The sequence below is a fragment of the Petromyzon marinus genome, chromosome 14, assembly GCF_048934315.1.
Source record: "Petromyzon marinus isolate PM22_M1 ecotype Great Lakes invasive population chromosome 14, UKy_Petmar_22M1.pri1.0, whole genome shotgun sequence".
Lineage (NCBI taxonomy): Eukaryota > Metazoa > Chordata > Hyperoartia > Petromyzontiformes > Petromyzontidae > Petromyzon > Petromyzon marinus.
The window spans coordinates 15,379,774-15,396,406 of record NC_133680.1 but is presented as its reverse complement, the minus strand read 5'-3'; the positions used below and the strand labels follow the sequence as shown (position 1 = coordinate 15,396,406).

Sequence of the window (16,633 nt, the reverse complement as noted above, 5' to 3'; positions counted from 1 at the left end):
TCACCTGCTCATGATTATTAATGATGGGGGGCGGTCCCTGTGGAGAACGGAGCCTGTTCATGAAGTTTAATGACGGGGGCTGGCCGACTTTGAGTGAAGTCACGAGCGATTCACACAGGTATTCTTGGCTCATTATAGTAGGTAATAATAATGGGGGGGTGTCCATTAGGATGACGTCACCTGCTCATGAATATTAATTAGGAGGCCTGTTTGATGTTTCGTGACGTCACCCGCTCGTGATTATGAATGAGGTGTGGGGGGGTGTCCATTTAGAGGACGTCCCCTGCTCATGAATATTAATTAGGGGGGCTGGTCGATGTGGAGTGACGTCACGAGCGTTAAGGACATTCCTGGGTGATTATAGTAGGTATTATAGTTTCCAAGGTACAATATTGCAAAGTATAATTCAAAATATTCTTCCATCTCTCTGCTTTGAAACAGGGTCGTTGCCTGAAATGTTAGCATGCTATATATTTGTATGCCATAATTCAGTGTTAATGATAATTACCGGTGACCTTAAGCAATCATAATTGGAGCACGAAACCCTTATACACGTGACAATTGTATTCGTTTTTCTGTATCGGGTGGTGGAGGGTCTTAACAACACAAATTTGGTCAGATCATTAGATTGCCTAACCCTAAAATCTATGATGAATCATATTAGCTCCGAAAAGATATGTTGAATCAATGAAGAATGCCTAGTGGTTTTTGGTCCAAGAATGTAAAACTGAGATCCTGTTGTAAATGTGTGTGCGAGTAACAATGACACAAAACGTTACCGTAGTCGATTCCTGCAACACAGGCCGCTTCTTGTCTGTGTAGTACAGTGATTGACGTATCGAACTTTGGTTTCTTGGCAGGGCAACTCACTGACAAACACAAATAAAATATATTATTGCATTTTACCAACACACCAATAGAAAAATTAAATATATCAATCAAGCCATCAACTCACAACATGCTTTCCAATAGTTTGTCATCTGTTGCTAAAAAAATAATAACCAGTTGGCACAGTGGTGCAATTGTCAGCACACTGGAAGTGCACTCTAGATGGCGCTGGTTCAATTCCTGCTTCTGGCGTGGCAGTTGAAACAGCAGCAGTTTATTTCACCCCCACCTAATTTCTACCACGCAGTATGAATTAGTTCACCACAGTGAGTTGATCGGCATGTCACGTGTGGTGGGGTAAAGTGTTGGGTTCGACCACCTCTTACAACACAGGTCTGGTTAACATAAAAGTGTTGGGAAAATACACTTTGGAGTTTACTCTTGTGCAGACCCGTGTGCCAGGAGTGGCACAAGCAACCACTTGCAGTATTGTACCTATACCATTACCTTTTCATAAAAAAAAACATTTGCAAAGCTTTGCAAGGTCTTGCATGGTAAGGGTTGAAGCTCAGTGTTTCAACTGTATCATACAGCTCACATTGTCTATGACAAACAGCACTCATATCATGGGCATCTATCCAAATGCGTTCTTACAGTATAGTGTACTTATGCAAATTATATATTGGTAACAAAAAAAACATTGCGTTATCAGTAGTGCTTCCCACTGTGTAAAATAGCACACGCTTCATATGAACAATACCCGCTAAATATAATATAACATGTAAAAAGTGGGTGTGAAAGATTTATTTTGGTGAGACTTGTTTTACATGTATCCGTGCTAATAGAATGACTTCTACAACTAAACACTGGGGTGGCACAAGAGCCTACCTTTTATTTCCCATATTGGTTTGGGAAAACACTATAAAGATACTATTTTAGGTCAACAATCTGAGCATGTATTTCTGAATACGATATAATAATATTTCCATGTGAAAGGTGTTGTGTTTCAAATAATTGTTAAGGTCCAGGCAATGATGAATACAAAGAGTCTTGCAGCAATCTTTTACACCACCTGACTAGCCACATAAATTAAATTGCCATATTTCAAAGCATATAATGCACCAACTATTATTACTTTCAGCTCACCAGTAAGTTGAAGAACCTCACAACCAATTTATCAGCAATTCACCTAAGGCCAAGATCCAGAATAAAAATCCAAAATTACATCCTGCAGTCAGAATGACTTGCTGGATTTTATTCTGACTTTGTATATATTTTCTGAATTTGGTTGTGAGAATTGCTCTTCAACTTATCAGAAAGTTGAAAAAATTATTGGCACGTCGTTAAACGCTTGTACACGTGCCAATGTAATTTGTTTGGGTATGTCGAGTGGTGGCCAGATCGTTACGTAGTAGCCAAAACATAACATTGGGTTAGAAAATGGACGTGTGAAGTAAAAAATATGATATGTAGCAAACAACAGCAAAGCAGAGAATACTCACCCTCCACACACTGGCAGAGATCATTTTGACAAAGTGGAGACAGTTCAACATATCCCCCAGGTAAGTTGTAAAACCTGGTGCATTTGTCCTCTGAAAATGAAATTATCAATAGTGATTGGAATTTGCAGTCATCGAGATTTATATCATCACAGGGTAATTGTAGCCAGTGCACAACTCATCTCTAAATAGAGATTTGTGAGCCCCCATCAAAATGTCTCTAAAGGATATTTGCACGACTGAGTGATTGTTGGAACACATCAACTCGTCAGCTTCATAGTATACCTTGCCTATGACTATGTGTGCCCAAAAGACTCTTAGGCCTTGAGTACAATAATCAACGTTGATCAATGCTCACAAAGTCTAAGCCAAAATAATTTTATGCTGAAATAAGCATTGAGACAGTGCTCATCTGTTTACAACCCTGAGAAAGTAGAGGACATTCCCTATTCATTCATAAGATCAGCCCAATGTGTTCTGATGTCATGTTCCTCATCTGAAAATTTACCCACAGACAATTTAACTGGAATATTCACGACACTCGTCGCTACCTCCTTGAATACTTGGCATGATCATCCTGAAAAAGAGTCATGAGATTCAGCAAGGTATTCTTGGGCAAATAAACGCAATAATAATATGTGGGCAGGTTCTTCATAGGGCAACTACTGTTGGATACTCAACGAAGTGGTACCTCTTTATTGACTCTGGAGGGATGATGGGCTAGGTCAACCATCAGCCAGGATGAGGGGTACTTGAAACCTTCCAATTGTGCACCACTCAGTCTGCCACTGACCCACCAGGCTGGGTCAATGCTAAATGTTTGAAGCAACTCTGCTCATTTACCAACCTTGGACTTGACGATAATTGCAATTTATTTGGTAAGCTGTAGATAATTATGTTTAGCCTTTTGGAGAAGTAGATTCAATGCAAGAAAACTGAAAGGTTTACTTTCAAATTAGGTGTCTCTCGTGACAGGTAACATATATTACTTCAATGTGTTTTTTTTTTTAATATGGTTACTTTATATTTCATATCAAACTTTAATGATGAATTTGATAACTATGAGGCCATCAATTTCCTTTAAAGGTCTGGTATTAATAATACATCCCCTGCTGTTACAAGCAGAGGTAATAAAAACGACCACCTTCTTTAACACTTTGGTATAGCGATATTTATAACTGTCCTTCAGCGCAGAGCTGTAGAAGATACACAGTAACCCCTTCATATTTATGGAGGATATGCGTTCCTGGAGAATGGCGTGATTAATTCCGCGAATATTGACACTATGAGCTGATAAGTAAATAGGGTTATGGGGCATACATGTAAATTAGGTTTAAACATAAACATATAACCTGTATAACTATATCAATGAATACATACATTGTATAGCATTGTGTTATTTAACTTATCTTTAATAATGATGAACATAAACATATTCAAAAGTGCAAATATAAATAAATATATCAATGAGTTCCCAAAAAAATGTAAAGGAAAGCACGTGTGTAAACGTTGCAGCGGACAAAGACACTGAGAAGGAGAGCGTTTTTCGTGCTCTCACCGTCCACGCCGCGCCCATGCGCTACTACTTCTTGTCAGGTAGTCGCGAGATATTGTCGCGAATATTTAAAAAATACAACCCCGTGAATTTCAAATAGCGCGACAATATATTCGTCTTGAATAAGCAAAACCGTGATTATAAACCCTGCGAATATTAAGATTTACTGTATATTGACCTCTATTTGGAGAAATTACAAACCACTCCTTCCAGTGTAGTTTAAATGGCACGAACGTTTACATAAGCAGCTATTGAATAGCAGACACGTACTGTATCATGGTATGTGGATCTAAACTGATAATAATTTAACATGCTAAATAAATAAGCAGACCATAGATTTCCTTCATATTTGTCCCTCCAAATAAAAAAACTGCTATATTAACTAAGTATTCAAAGATAAACAACAATATCCATGGGACCCTTTTTCCCAGTATCAATATGATGATGGAGAAAGAAGAGGTGTATATAAATAGATGTAATTTATTACGTATAATTATTAGTATGCTAGTTTACAAGGAAAACTTCAATATTATTTTTTCAGGCAGATACTGCCAAGTTTTTTTTATAGTCAAGGGTAATGATGCTATGTGTTAATGATTTGCAGGTAATATTTCAGCATTGAGATATTTGGCCAATACCAGTTACATTGGATGTGTTTTTTTTTTGCTATGGGAGGAAACCGGATAATCTAGAGGAAACCCATGTGGAACAGGGGGAGAATATACAAACTCCACACACGAAAGGTACCTTTCAGTCGGGAATGTAACCCATCCAGTAAAAATGCAACGTTGAGCAAATACTATTCTATGTTTATCCTAGCGACATGCCACCAACCGGGTCATGCAAATTAATATATGTGGATTACTGTGCCTTGGAAATGCAAGCAGACACTTTCAACAACATCGAATCTACTCTGAAGCAAGACCTAAACACCATGGGGGAATACGTCTGGAAATGGAGGCTCAAGCCAAATCCCAACAAAACAAGTCACTGCATTTTATGTTGATAATAGGAGCACCAAGCACACTCTGAAAGCGACCTTCTGGGGAAACACTGTGCGACACAACCCCACTCCAACTTATTTTTGGAGTGAAGCTAGATCATATGCTAACCTTCCATGAGCACCTAAAAAAGGTAGCCACCAATAACAAAACAAGGGTCAAACCTGGTCTAGAAACTCACAAGCACAAGCTAGGAAGCATTAGCACCAGTGCTATGGACTTCACCGATGGAACCTTGGATACTCTGTAGCCGAATATTGTGCACCAGTATGGACCAGAAGTAGTCACACTTGAATTGTTAATGTCCAACTGTACACTGTAATGCGTTGTGTCATGGGAACCCTCAAGCCGACCCCAACCCCCTGGCTGCCCGTGCTGTCACACATCTTTCCCCCCCACCCGCATGAGCCGCAATGCTGCAACCCTCAGGAAAGTCCTGCGAATCCAGAAAAAACGGTCATCCTCCCATTCATAAGGACCTAAATAACATCCCACTTCATTGCTTCAAGTCACACAAGCCCATGTGCTTAACCTTCAACAATGATGAGTTCAACTGCAATGACGTTTGGAGAGCTGAATATAGTTCAAAAGAACTCACAAACACCTTGCGACAGACGCAACATAGAAGATCCCTACGTTTGATCTTCCACAAAGCTCATGGTCCACCCCAAACCGTATCCGCACAAACCATCGCAGATGCAGATAACTGATGCACAAATGTAAAGCTAAAAACTCTCCAGTGTACGACTGTGGTCATCCAGAACAGACTATACAACATCTGATAAAATGCACAATCCACTAATATTAAGGAGACAGCACAGTGATACATTCTGCGGCTCCTGATGCGGTTGTCTGGCTTGACGACCTGAATGTGAAATTGTAGTTGATGCTCTGCATCTACATCAGCCATACGAAAGAAGAAGATTGGGCATGTGGTTGGAACTGTTGGCCCAATATTTACTGAGCACGTGCTTCTTGCTGGCTGTCGCCAATGGACCAGCCTGCCGTCCAATTTAGGGAGTGTCCTTGAGCATGTCTGTATACTTACGTGGGCTGTAGTAGTCATAAACAGAAGCAGTTACGGGCTGTATCATATCCGATCTCAGCATTTGCTTGATCTTGAAAGCAAAGCAGTAATTCTCTGTGCTGGGGACCTGCAACAAAGCAATTGCACACAACACTAATGCATGACACAATGCACACTGACCTTAATGATTGAATAATTATTCAGTAAATTTGGTATTGGCGCTATTGCAATAATGCAGGGCTTTCACGAAGGAAGGCACTGCATTGTGTAATCATCTGCAGTAGCTTGTAATGTGTAATCACAATTAAGTAATTCGAGGGTAATATTCCGACTTCTCCAAATTTGAATGATGCCTATTCCCAATGCCTACTCCCAATGGCCTACTTGTTTGGACTGATGTTGAGTGATCTTTAGTGTATTTTATAGTTAATAAGGTGGCCTTCCAGATTCAAACCGCAATCCTCTGCAACAAGCAGTGAACGCGATACCATGATACCGACTCTGCCAAATCTTAAATGAATTTGAGGCAGCAAAGACCATTTAATTTTGAAATGGTGGTAAGATATAGACATTGGGTTACTCCAGGTCATCTGGTTTACTTCCACACTGATAAACACTCATATTTTCTGAAAACATATCAATATATAGAGGACTGCAAAGCTTATGTCATTGTTGGTGTTGGATCATTGCCTGGCTGCGAATTAAATGTAAACATAAACGTCTACTCACTGAATAACTGCTGGTTCACCTCTTCAGTCCTGGCTCGTAGCCACAATCAGGGCCTTATTTGTAGCCACAGCTCAGCTCTGGCTTGTGCAATAGTACGATGTATTTAACAAGTAATGATTATGACAATTATTTGTTTTTGATAGTCGCCTCCTATATGCCGAGACATTGTATAGCTCTTTACACAAAATACAAGTGACTAACATTTGCAATTACGATTAGCACAGTTCGCTACGTACGGCGTGAACGAAGTTCAACATGCATACATACGTAACATTTGAGACATATTTCAAACCATTTGAAGGGGCACCCCCAGAGTAATTTTATGTGTGTGGCACAAGGCGACTCAGCCCCTGTCCTGTAAGCAGGTCTACCAGTAGGCAGCAATAACTGCCATGTGTAATCCTCATTGAGTCATTTGTGGGCAAGTTTAAAAATTTGGACCATGTCATCAGAACACAATGACCTACTCTTGTGAATGTTGTCAGGGGATCATTAACATTTATTGTGAATCAGAAGGCACATAGTATTTTGTGGTAAATAATCATCATCATAGGCCTTTGTGTCTCGAGAGACAATTCTTTTTGCACCTTACGAGTCAGCTGTAGGTTTTGCAGCGCCTAGAATGACTTAGTAGGCCAATCCTTGAGTGACAATCCTTGCCACAGCAATTGCAAGTGAATGCAGTGGCAGCTCCAGAGGTGTTTGTTGCTTTTTCTTTACATCGCTTCCTCTTGGTCTGCCAAGCAGTGTGTCTTTTCTCCTCGCCTCTCCTGAGGCCTGTTTTCACAGCCTGCTGCCAGCTGAGTCGGTCGCCAGCAGTATTCTCCCAGTCATTTGAGTTGATGTCGCAGCCCATGACATTGGTCTTTTTCAGACTGATTGTCAGGCCAAAGTTGTTACAGGCATTGGCAAGGTGGTCGATGAGTGTCTGCAGACCTTGTTCTGTGTGAGCTGTCAGCGCAGCATCATCAGCAAAAAGGAGTTCTCTAATGAGGACTTTGCGGACTTTTTGGATCTGAGACGGCCAAGGTTGAAGAGTTTGCCATCAGATCTTGTTTGAAGAAAGACTCCCTCTTCTGCTGTCCCAAAGGCATGTGTGAGCATAAGTGAGAAAAAGATGCCAAACAGTGTTGGGGCAAGCACGCACCCCTGCTTTACACCACTGAGTATGGGAAATTCCTCTGAGGTGGTGCCGCTGTGCTGCATTGTTCCTTTCATGTTGTCATGGAAAGAGGAGATGACTGCCAGCAGCTTCGGTGGACAGCCGATCACTTTGAGGCGTTTGAAGAGACATCCCCTACTGATGAGGTTAAAGGCATTTGTAAGATCAATGAATGCCAAGTACAGGGAAATTCTCTGTTCTCGACATTTCTCCTGTAGCTGACACAAGGGGAAAAGCATGTCAATTGTAGACCTTCCTGCTCTGAAGCCACACTGAGCCTCAGGATACGTCCTCTCAGCTAGTATCTGTAACCTGCTAAGGGCCACATGGGCAAAGGTTTTCCCCACGATGCTCAGCAGGGAGATGCCGCTGTAGTTTATTGCAGTACCCACGGTCACCCTTGTTTCTATATAGGGTGATGATGTTGGAGTCTCTCATGTCTTGAGGCACTGCTTCTTCTTCCCAGCACTGGCAGAGAAGTTCATGGAGTTTTGTGAGGACGGCGGGTTTTGCACATTTCAGTACCTCAGGTGTGATGCCATCCTGTCCCGGTGACTTGCCGCTGGCTAGTGAGTTGATGGCGTTGTCAAGTTCCTTCAAGGTTGGAACATTGTCCAGTTCCTGTATCGTTGGTAGGGGCTTTACAGCAGCAAGGGCAGCTTCTGACACACCGTTGTCTCGTGAGTAGAGCTCTGAGTAGTGTTCTACCCACCTGGCCATTTGCTCTTGTTTATCAGTGATGATGGCCCCTGTGCTGGAATTAAGGGGGGCAGTCCTCCTGATGTTTGGACTAAATGCTGTCTTGATGCCTTCATACATGGCACGGATATTGCCAGTGTCAGAGGCGAGTTGGATCCTACTACTGAGATTCACCCAGTAGTTGGTGCAGCGTCTGGCGGTCGTTTGAGCTGCACTGCGAGCAGCTTTCAGAGCCCTTAATGATTCTGTACTTGGGACTTTGCTTGTACTTCAGGAGCGCCATGCGTTTGGCTTTGAGGATGGGTTCCAATATAGCCAGGTGTACCTCAAACCAGTCTGTGTTCCGCCTTGTCTGCTTGCCGAAGGTATTGATGGCTGCATTGAAGATGGCGTCTCTGATGTATGCCCACTTTGTCTCCACGCTTCCATCCGGTGTGTCGTGTAGGGACTGCTCAAGACTGTTGGAATCATTTTGTGAGCTCTGGGAGGGATGTCTTGGCAGAGTTGATGCGTAGGTAGTGCTTTTGTTTGAGTCCGTGTATCTTTTTGGGGCGTAGTCTGACCTTGCTGGATACCAGCGAGTGATCGCTGTCACAGACTGCACTGTGGTAGCTGCGTGTGATGAGTACCGAGTTGAGGAGGGCTCGTCGGGTGATGAAGAGGTCCAGTTGGTGCCAATTAAGAGACCTTGGATGTCTCCATGATACTTTATGGCATGGTTTTGTGAGAAAGAATGAGTTTGTGATACAGAGATTGTGGTATGAACAAAGCTCCAGTAGTCTTTGGCCACTGGCATTCATCTTTCCAATGCCATGATAGCCAAAGCATGCGGGCCAAGCGTCTTGGTCAGCCCCAACCCTTGCATTGAAGTCTCCCAACAGAAACATGTGCTCAGAACTGGGGATTTTGCGAATAATATTGTGAAGCTCTTCATAGAACTGGTCATGAATCTCCGGAGGTGAGTAGAGTATTGGGGCGTAGACGCTCAGGATGTTTACATGGCCAGAATAAGTGAGCAATCTCATGTGTAGAATCCACTCAGAGCCAGCAGTCGGTGGTTCTATCATGCCAAGGAGTGTGTTTTTGACGGCGAACCCAACACCGTGTTGCCTTGATTCGTTCTGCTGTTTTCCTTGCCAGTGGAAAGTGTAGTCACTCTCTCGTAGTGAGCCACTGCCAGCAAGCCGGGTCTCCTGCAGTGCTGCAATATCGACATGGAGTCTCGCCAACTCCCTGTCGATAACTGCAGTCTTGCGGATGTCCTCAATCGGCAATAGATCTTCGGAGAGTCCAGAACACATTGTACGTACATTTCAGCTTGCAAAATGAAGGGCTGGAACCTTCTTTCGTTTTGTTTTGCTTTTATCTGGTGCAGGTTTTGCAGCCCACTTGTCTGGTGATGAACCATAAGCTCCAAGCACCCATTGTAGCAGGTGAGCCATGGCGGGAAAGCACCTTATTGGCCGGGGGTTGCCCAGTTTGAGGCTGGCGGTAGCTATCCATTGGGGTGCAATGACCTCTCCTACCGATGATGGCAACCCATGGCGCCCATTTTTTACGTCAATCTAAAATGAGCTTATAACCCATGACTGCTACCATCCGTGTTTCTTGGCCACGATTAGGTGGCTGAGGAGTATCCTCTCCCCATTTTTGCACCTCTTGTTGGCGCAAAGCCCGGGCAGGTTATTCTGGAAATCCTGGGTTGCCCATGCGTCAGGATCCCCCCTCGGCCTTGCTGGTGATGTCCAAAGGAGTGCGTAGCACGACGTTTGGTACCAGTTTGGCTGCAGGGGCTGCCGGGAATGTGCCGCAGTGCGTCACAAAACCACCTGAGGGGCCCCACTCCTGATTTTCTGTCGGGGTTAACTCCCTTAGCCATTGACTCTCCCGAGACACTCACAAGGCAGTGAGAAAACCACGTAACCCTGGGAGGGGCCCTTACCAGGTACTGACAGCCAAGCCAGCTGTGCCTGGGACTTGCGTAAGGCAGGGTCGTCACGCCCTCAGGTAGTTTATCACAAACTACCCGCTATGGTAAATATACAACACATTATTAATGAGATCAGCCAATCAGATTCGATCCAAGAACCACTGTTGCTGAACCATGTCACCACTCCCAACAAGCAATAAGCTCATGCCAGCCAGTTCAGGACACAAGACATTCACCAATATTGAGCAAAGTTTTTTTTACCTGGTTATATAAAGGCCTTATCTTTACAAAATATGCATAAATAGAGTAGGTAACAACTTAAATGAACAATGGCTTACCTTATCCAAATATATAATGAGCACCGAGTCCGTGATCTCATAATAACTGATGTACTTGTCTACAGAATCCTTCAGCTGTAAATGTGAGCAGAGCACGGGAACATGTGAGATCAGTAGCGAATTGACAACCATTGCACATTTAGCTTTATACCGACGAGGTGTCTGTAGACATCGTATGCAATTTCACTTATAGAGCATTTTGGATGATACTCCCCATATTCTGCGTCACATAGCTAAACAAAATGCAAGCGTTTAACGCATACTTTTTTAGCTCACTGGTAAGTTGAAGAACAATTAGCACAGCTAAAATTGTACCTACAGTAACTCTAAATCTGGCTGTGAGAAATGTTTTTCAACTTACTAAAGAGCAGAAGCAATCGCAATTGGCAAGTTAAAAGCTTGTAAACATGTCCGTTTCATTTGTTTGACTGTGCTGAGTGGTGTTGGGTCTTAACGACACACATTTTGGGCAAATCTTTACATGACCTCACCCAAAAATATTTTACGAATCATGATACTAGATGAAAAAACTGTGTTATATTTTAGTCTTTCTATGCTATAACATCTGGTAAACAAGCAGTACTTGGTTGGCATGCTTGACGGCTTCTTATCTCTGGAAGGGAAAACCTGGTCCATATTTTTTGGGTTTTGCTTATACTTATATCATATCTATATGCAGCCATGGGCTATACAGAACCACGGGCATATTTTATTTATAAACAGACAGTCGTAGGCAGAGGGAAAAAAATACAGTTGAACAGGGACAGGGAGTCGACTGCAATGATGGCAGTGGAAAGGAAGTATATAAAGCAAATATATACAAAGCGCTTGTTTACCCAGAAAACTTAAAGAAAATCAATACTTATTTGAAGAGGGTTCTGGCAGCTTGTTACAGTTGGGGGCAATGATGTTACATATAATTCCAATCGAGTCATTTGCAGGAAAATGATCAGCATTGGGATATTTGGTCAATAGCAGTTTTAGTTATGGGGGCAAACCGGAGAACCCAAGGGAAAGCAATGCAGAACAGGGGGAGGACATACAAACTGAACGTCGAAGGCACCCAAGTCGGAAATCAAACCCAGGGCCTTCTTTTCTGTGAGGCACAAGTGTTATCACTACTCCACCCTGCTGAGCCAAGGGGCCGTTAATCAATGACTTCACGCGATTTTGGCCGATTTTTGACCCCCCCTCGTGACACGGCGTCACAAAAAGTCAGACCCCCCCCCCCCCTCAAATATGACGTCACATTTTGAAAATAAAACATGCTTCAAATCACTGTAGTGCGTATTTAATGTGGCACTGCACTTGGATGTTGTAGGAGAAAACATGTATTAAAAAGGAGGCGTTGGAAAGCTGAAAAATTGGCTGTTTGTGTGTGGCTTTGTGTGTTGGCATGAAATAAAAATAGGCAGGTACCACGCTGTAATCCCCGCCGTGAGCAAGCGCTATTCCTTTTTCACATCCGTCAACTTTTAATTAGTTAAATTAGCGATTTAGTGCGAATGTTTGCGCGCTTACTTTTTATTTATTTATTTATGATGCATGCACGGCCATACCAACTCACGTCTTTGGTGGGGGGGACGGCCCATGCCAAGTCGCGCGCCTTCGATGAGAGCGAGGGGGACATTTTCTTTCGCGTTAAAAATGCTATAAAAATATACTAAACGCTCAGGTAAATTCTTCACTGTGTGATGTCCCCCCCACCCCGATGCATGCAGTTACTACTATACCGTCAGTAGATGCTACCACTATAGGCCATAAATATTACTGCAGAATGGCCGGGGAGATCGTGGCTGGGGAGGGGGGGGGGGGCGGTCAGGGGTAGCAGCCCAGCCTGCCAAGGTGCCACCTCGGCCGGCTGGACAATCTAGGCGAGGCCGGAGGCTCTGCACGGGACAAGGCCTCACCACGCCACTCTGCCAGGTGAGTACTTTGTGCTATAGAGTCGATAAATACTGCTGTACAGTCAGCATGTACTACTGTAGTGATAGCAGATACCACCACAGTCGGTATGCACTGCTGTTAGATTTTTAAGAGTAGTTTTTAAATATTTTTTTGGCCTGGGCAACACCGGGTATATATGTTAAATAGTTCACTACTTTAGCCCACCAGTGTGTTGAAGAGTGAATCCACAACATTTACAATTTTTGAGTATGACGTTTTGCTGGTAATTACATACAGCATCATCGGGCAATTCGCGAAATACTCAAAAATTGCAAATGTTGTGGATTCACTCTTCAACACACCGGTGGGCTAAAGTAGTGAACTATTTGTCTTTTGTCAACGTGACACTTTTTTACTGATTGGCCGTGTCGGGTGGTGGAGGGTTACGACACATTTATAAATAATGCGATCTAACCCAAAAACGTTTATTATGAATAATATTGGTCACGAAAGCCTACGTGTTAAACTATATAAGTTAGTTTAGCAAAAAATTCACTTGAAAATATTCATCATCTAACTAAAACTGCAGATGTTCATAATATTATATTGAAATTATCTTATAATTATCAAATATTAAAATTATAATTATGAAAAAAATACTTGAAACGTAGTAGAACTAAGCAAAATGGAGAGTACAATGATAACAATCACATATTCATTCTACAGAATGAAAAGCCCTGGTAGAATCATTAGAACCAAAATGTTTAATAACAATCATTCAAATTTTTTACAAAATGTATGCTTCTCCATTCTTTCATGGAGAAGCAAAATACTCCTTCATGGAATAAATATGGAGAGCATGGATCTCTTCATCCTGTGGAATGGATGTTCCATTCAGATCTAGCTCTTCTTCGTCTATCCAATCTGCACTCTCTCCATTTTCTTCGTTCGCGATTACAACCATTAGTTCACGTTGCCGACGTGCAGCGACTCTCTGTGGCCTGATGCGTTTGGGCGGAATAATAATTGATTCCTGCTTGTGTGTTACAGAGTGGCTGTACAGCATGACTGACAAAGCGAAGTATTTGTGACATTTCTTGCAAATCCTATCACAAAGCACGGATTGTATTGATGGACAGTACAAGTCATATGGAATCGACCGAAAAGGATTTGAAGACCGAGCAAGGATGTCATCCACTTTCAAACTTTGTGCTGCAAACAGAGATGGAAATTTATGAGATGCTCCGTCTGTTGTCCGTTCTGGAATTTTAAGACCTTCGCTTATTTGAACAACTGGTAAAGGAGGAGGAAGAAATCTGTTTGTTACCATACTAAAATAGGAGCTTCTTGGTTCCAAATAGCACTCGTTGGTGCATTTACAATCTGTGTCAAGTATTGGCTTGTTCGTACGTGGACGTCGTACCATTTCTGATCTCTGGACAAGAGGTTTTGTTCCTAGAGCTCAGACTCTGTTGGCCTGATGTATTTAGCCACTGTTGGAAAATTATCGACACTCAACTGTGACCAAATTTCGGCTAGAGTGTTTCCTGCAAACTTAAAATTTTTCTTCTCTAAATCAGCGTCGATGGTAATACCTCTTTCATTCAAATGACTACTGTAGTGGTCAAGTGGTAATATCAATCCAGTAAGTTCCTTACTGAGTAGTGCCATTTTTCTCTCGACCCTATTAAATGCGCTTCTTCCTGGAGCGTTGAAATCGTGCTGAAGAAAGTGGTAGACTGCAACCTTAATCACTTTTTGGTATCTCGGGTTCTCGTCCGGGCCACCATCAACTGTCGACACTAAAATTGGTTTGACCAATCGATCAATACCACTCCTTGTAATGACGTCAAACTCCTCAAAAGTAAACAATTTTTCGAAATCAAATCCATGGCTTAATGCTCTTGATGACGAGTGTTTTCCAGATCTGATTGCTATGTAGGTCAGTCCCAAATAACCAACAGCTTCTCGGTTTTCTAGACCATTAGACTAAATTTGGATTCTGGCGAAGAAATTAGCTTGTGTCCTGCGGCCACAACCCAGTTATGGTCAGGTAGACTGACTACTCGACGTGCATCAGCAATGGACTGTGCTTGTTCGCAGCGGCCAACCCTATTGGAACACGAGCTTTGTCGTTTTGACTCACAAAGCACACATCTTCTTTGGTTCTTTCGGTAAAGTCGCGTAGAATGAGAATAACATAATAAATTGATAAAATAAAATAACACAATAATATTCTCACGACGTTTATTGTCTTATTTTATTTTATAAATTTATTATTTTATTCTCATTCTACGTGACTTTACCGAAAGAACCAAAGAAGATGAATCCTTGCAGTCACGAAAGCTTTAAATCGAAAGCACACATCGTTCAGTCCTAGCATGGACGCCAACTCTTACAAGTGCCTTATTGTCACCGTACAAAACAAACCGTCGATATGTTTGGCATGGTGATCGTTCTGTGCTCTGAGTTTCACAGGAACCGTTGACACATAACGCTGCCCTTCAAGAGATGAACTGCGCTTCGGCCAAAGACGAAGGTAGAGCCCACTTCTACTGATTGTAAAGCCATCCATCTTCAACTGTTCAGTCAGCTGATCTAATGTGTTTATGCTTCTGTACATATCGCTCTGCTTTCTTTCATGTGATGCCGATCCATGTATAGCAATATCCACAATAGCTTCCAGTAATGAAGGCTGATCTTCCTCAATTTTCGGCCTACCAGGCTTGGTCCTGACGTTCAGAGATGTGCGTAGGTTTCGATTTAAAGCTTTCGTGACTGCAAGGATTCATCTTCTTTGGTTCTTTCGGTAAAGTCACGTAGAATGAGAATAAAATAATAAAATAAAACACGATAAAATTCTCAAAACGTCGTGAGAATTTTATTGTGTCACAATAACAGCTTTCTCGGTATGTTATGCGTGTGTCTTACCTGGATGAGGTCATTTTTATCTGGAAGAAATCCAGTTAACATGTTCACTTCTATAATTGTCATTCCAGATTCCTTTGAAAGGTCCTCTTTTCGTGGCTTATATCTGTATCACACAATAAACGCATAAAGCAACTGCAAATTTCTCTTTAAAATTATTAAGCCTTTCACTAATTTATAAATTCGGCATAGTCTATCTTATTATATTTTTTATAGAGCACCTTAGCTCAAAAGATTCAGATAGTTTAAAGAATTAACAAAAAGTTATTTAGATGGCAGGGGCTTGCAAGGACAGGAGTGAGTGACCACAAAAGAAGACACATAGAGGTCACGAAATGGCATGGGAGGGATGGGAAGGAGTGGAGAGGTGAGGAAGGGAACGGGCAATGGGCACACGCAATGGCAGATGTCCCTGTGTCACACAAGGTGACTCAGCATCTGACCTGCAAGCAGGTATTAGTCTGCCAGAAGTTTGCCGATTATTGCTGCTGTGTGCAATCCCAACTGAGTAATCTGCGAGTAATTTGGCAAATTTTAACCATAATGTATTGGCACACAATGGCCTATTCAATGACGTCATGGGTTCTTGAGATTTAAAGCACCTTGAGATTTTATCCATGGTGTTATATCATCTGTAATAATTAACTGATGCTGGTGGCAAGCAGAAGGCACACAAAATGCCAGAATAGTTAATTATGAATGATTTGTTCAATAAATAAGCACAGGATACACAGACTGATACTGCTGAAACACACCTGGTACACAAGTTCATGCGATACACTGCTTCAACGCCTCCTTCGTCACCGATATCTCTCTTCCGCCGCCTCTTCCCATCAAACCAACCGAAGCGTCCTTGCGGGCTCTCTGTGTACAACAAACATTGGGCATTCACAACACTTAATAGTTGAGTACATTTGGTATTTGTGCCGTTTTTTGCGTTTCGTTTGTTGTCCTTCCTCCACACCTCCGATTAGCATGGTTGACTACATATAGTACGGAATAAGTTCACCATACATACATATCACGAAGGCGCAGTGTGCAGTAGTTTCA

The 16,633-nt window shown here is 42.3% G+C and overlaps 1 protein-coding gene across 1 annotated transcript in view; it reads right to left on the bottom strand.

Moving 5' to 3' along the window:
- LOC116942274 (complement C3) overlaps positions 1–16,633 on the bottom strand; it is a 181,401-nt gene that overhangs the window by 13,513 nt on the left and 151,255 nt on the right. The window contains exons 34-39 of the mRNA XM_032953975.2: positions 16,339–16,447; positions 15,587–15,689; positions 10,769–10,843; positions 5,932–6,037; positions 2,331–2,420; positions 780–869 (exon numbers count right to left, since the gene is read on the bottom strand). Coding sequence (XP_032809866.2) covers positions 780–869; positions 2,331–2,420; positions 5,932–6,037; positions 10,769–10,843; positions 15,587–15,689; positions 16,339–16,447 — 573 coding nt within the window. The remainder of the gene's footprint in view (positions 1–779; positions 870–2,330; positions 2,421–5,931; positions 6,038–10,768; positions 10,844–15,586; positions 15,690–16,338; positions 16,448–16,633) is intronic.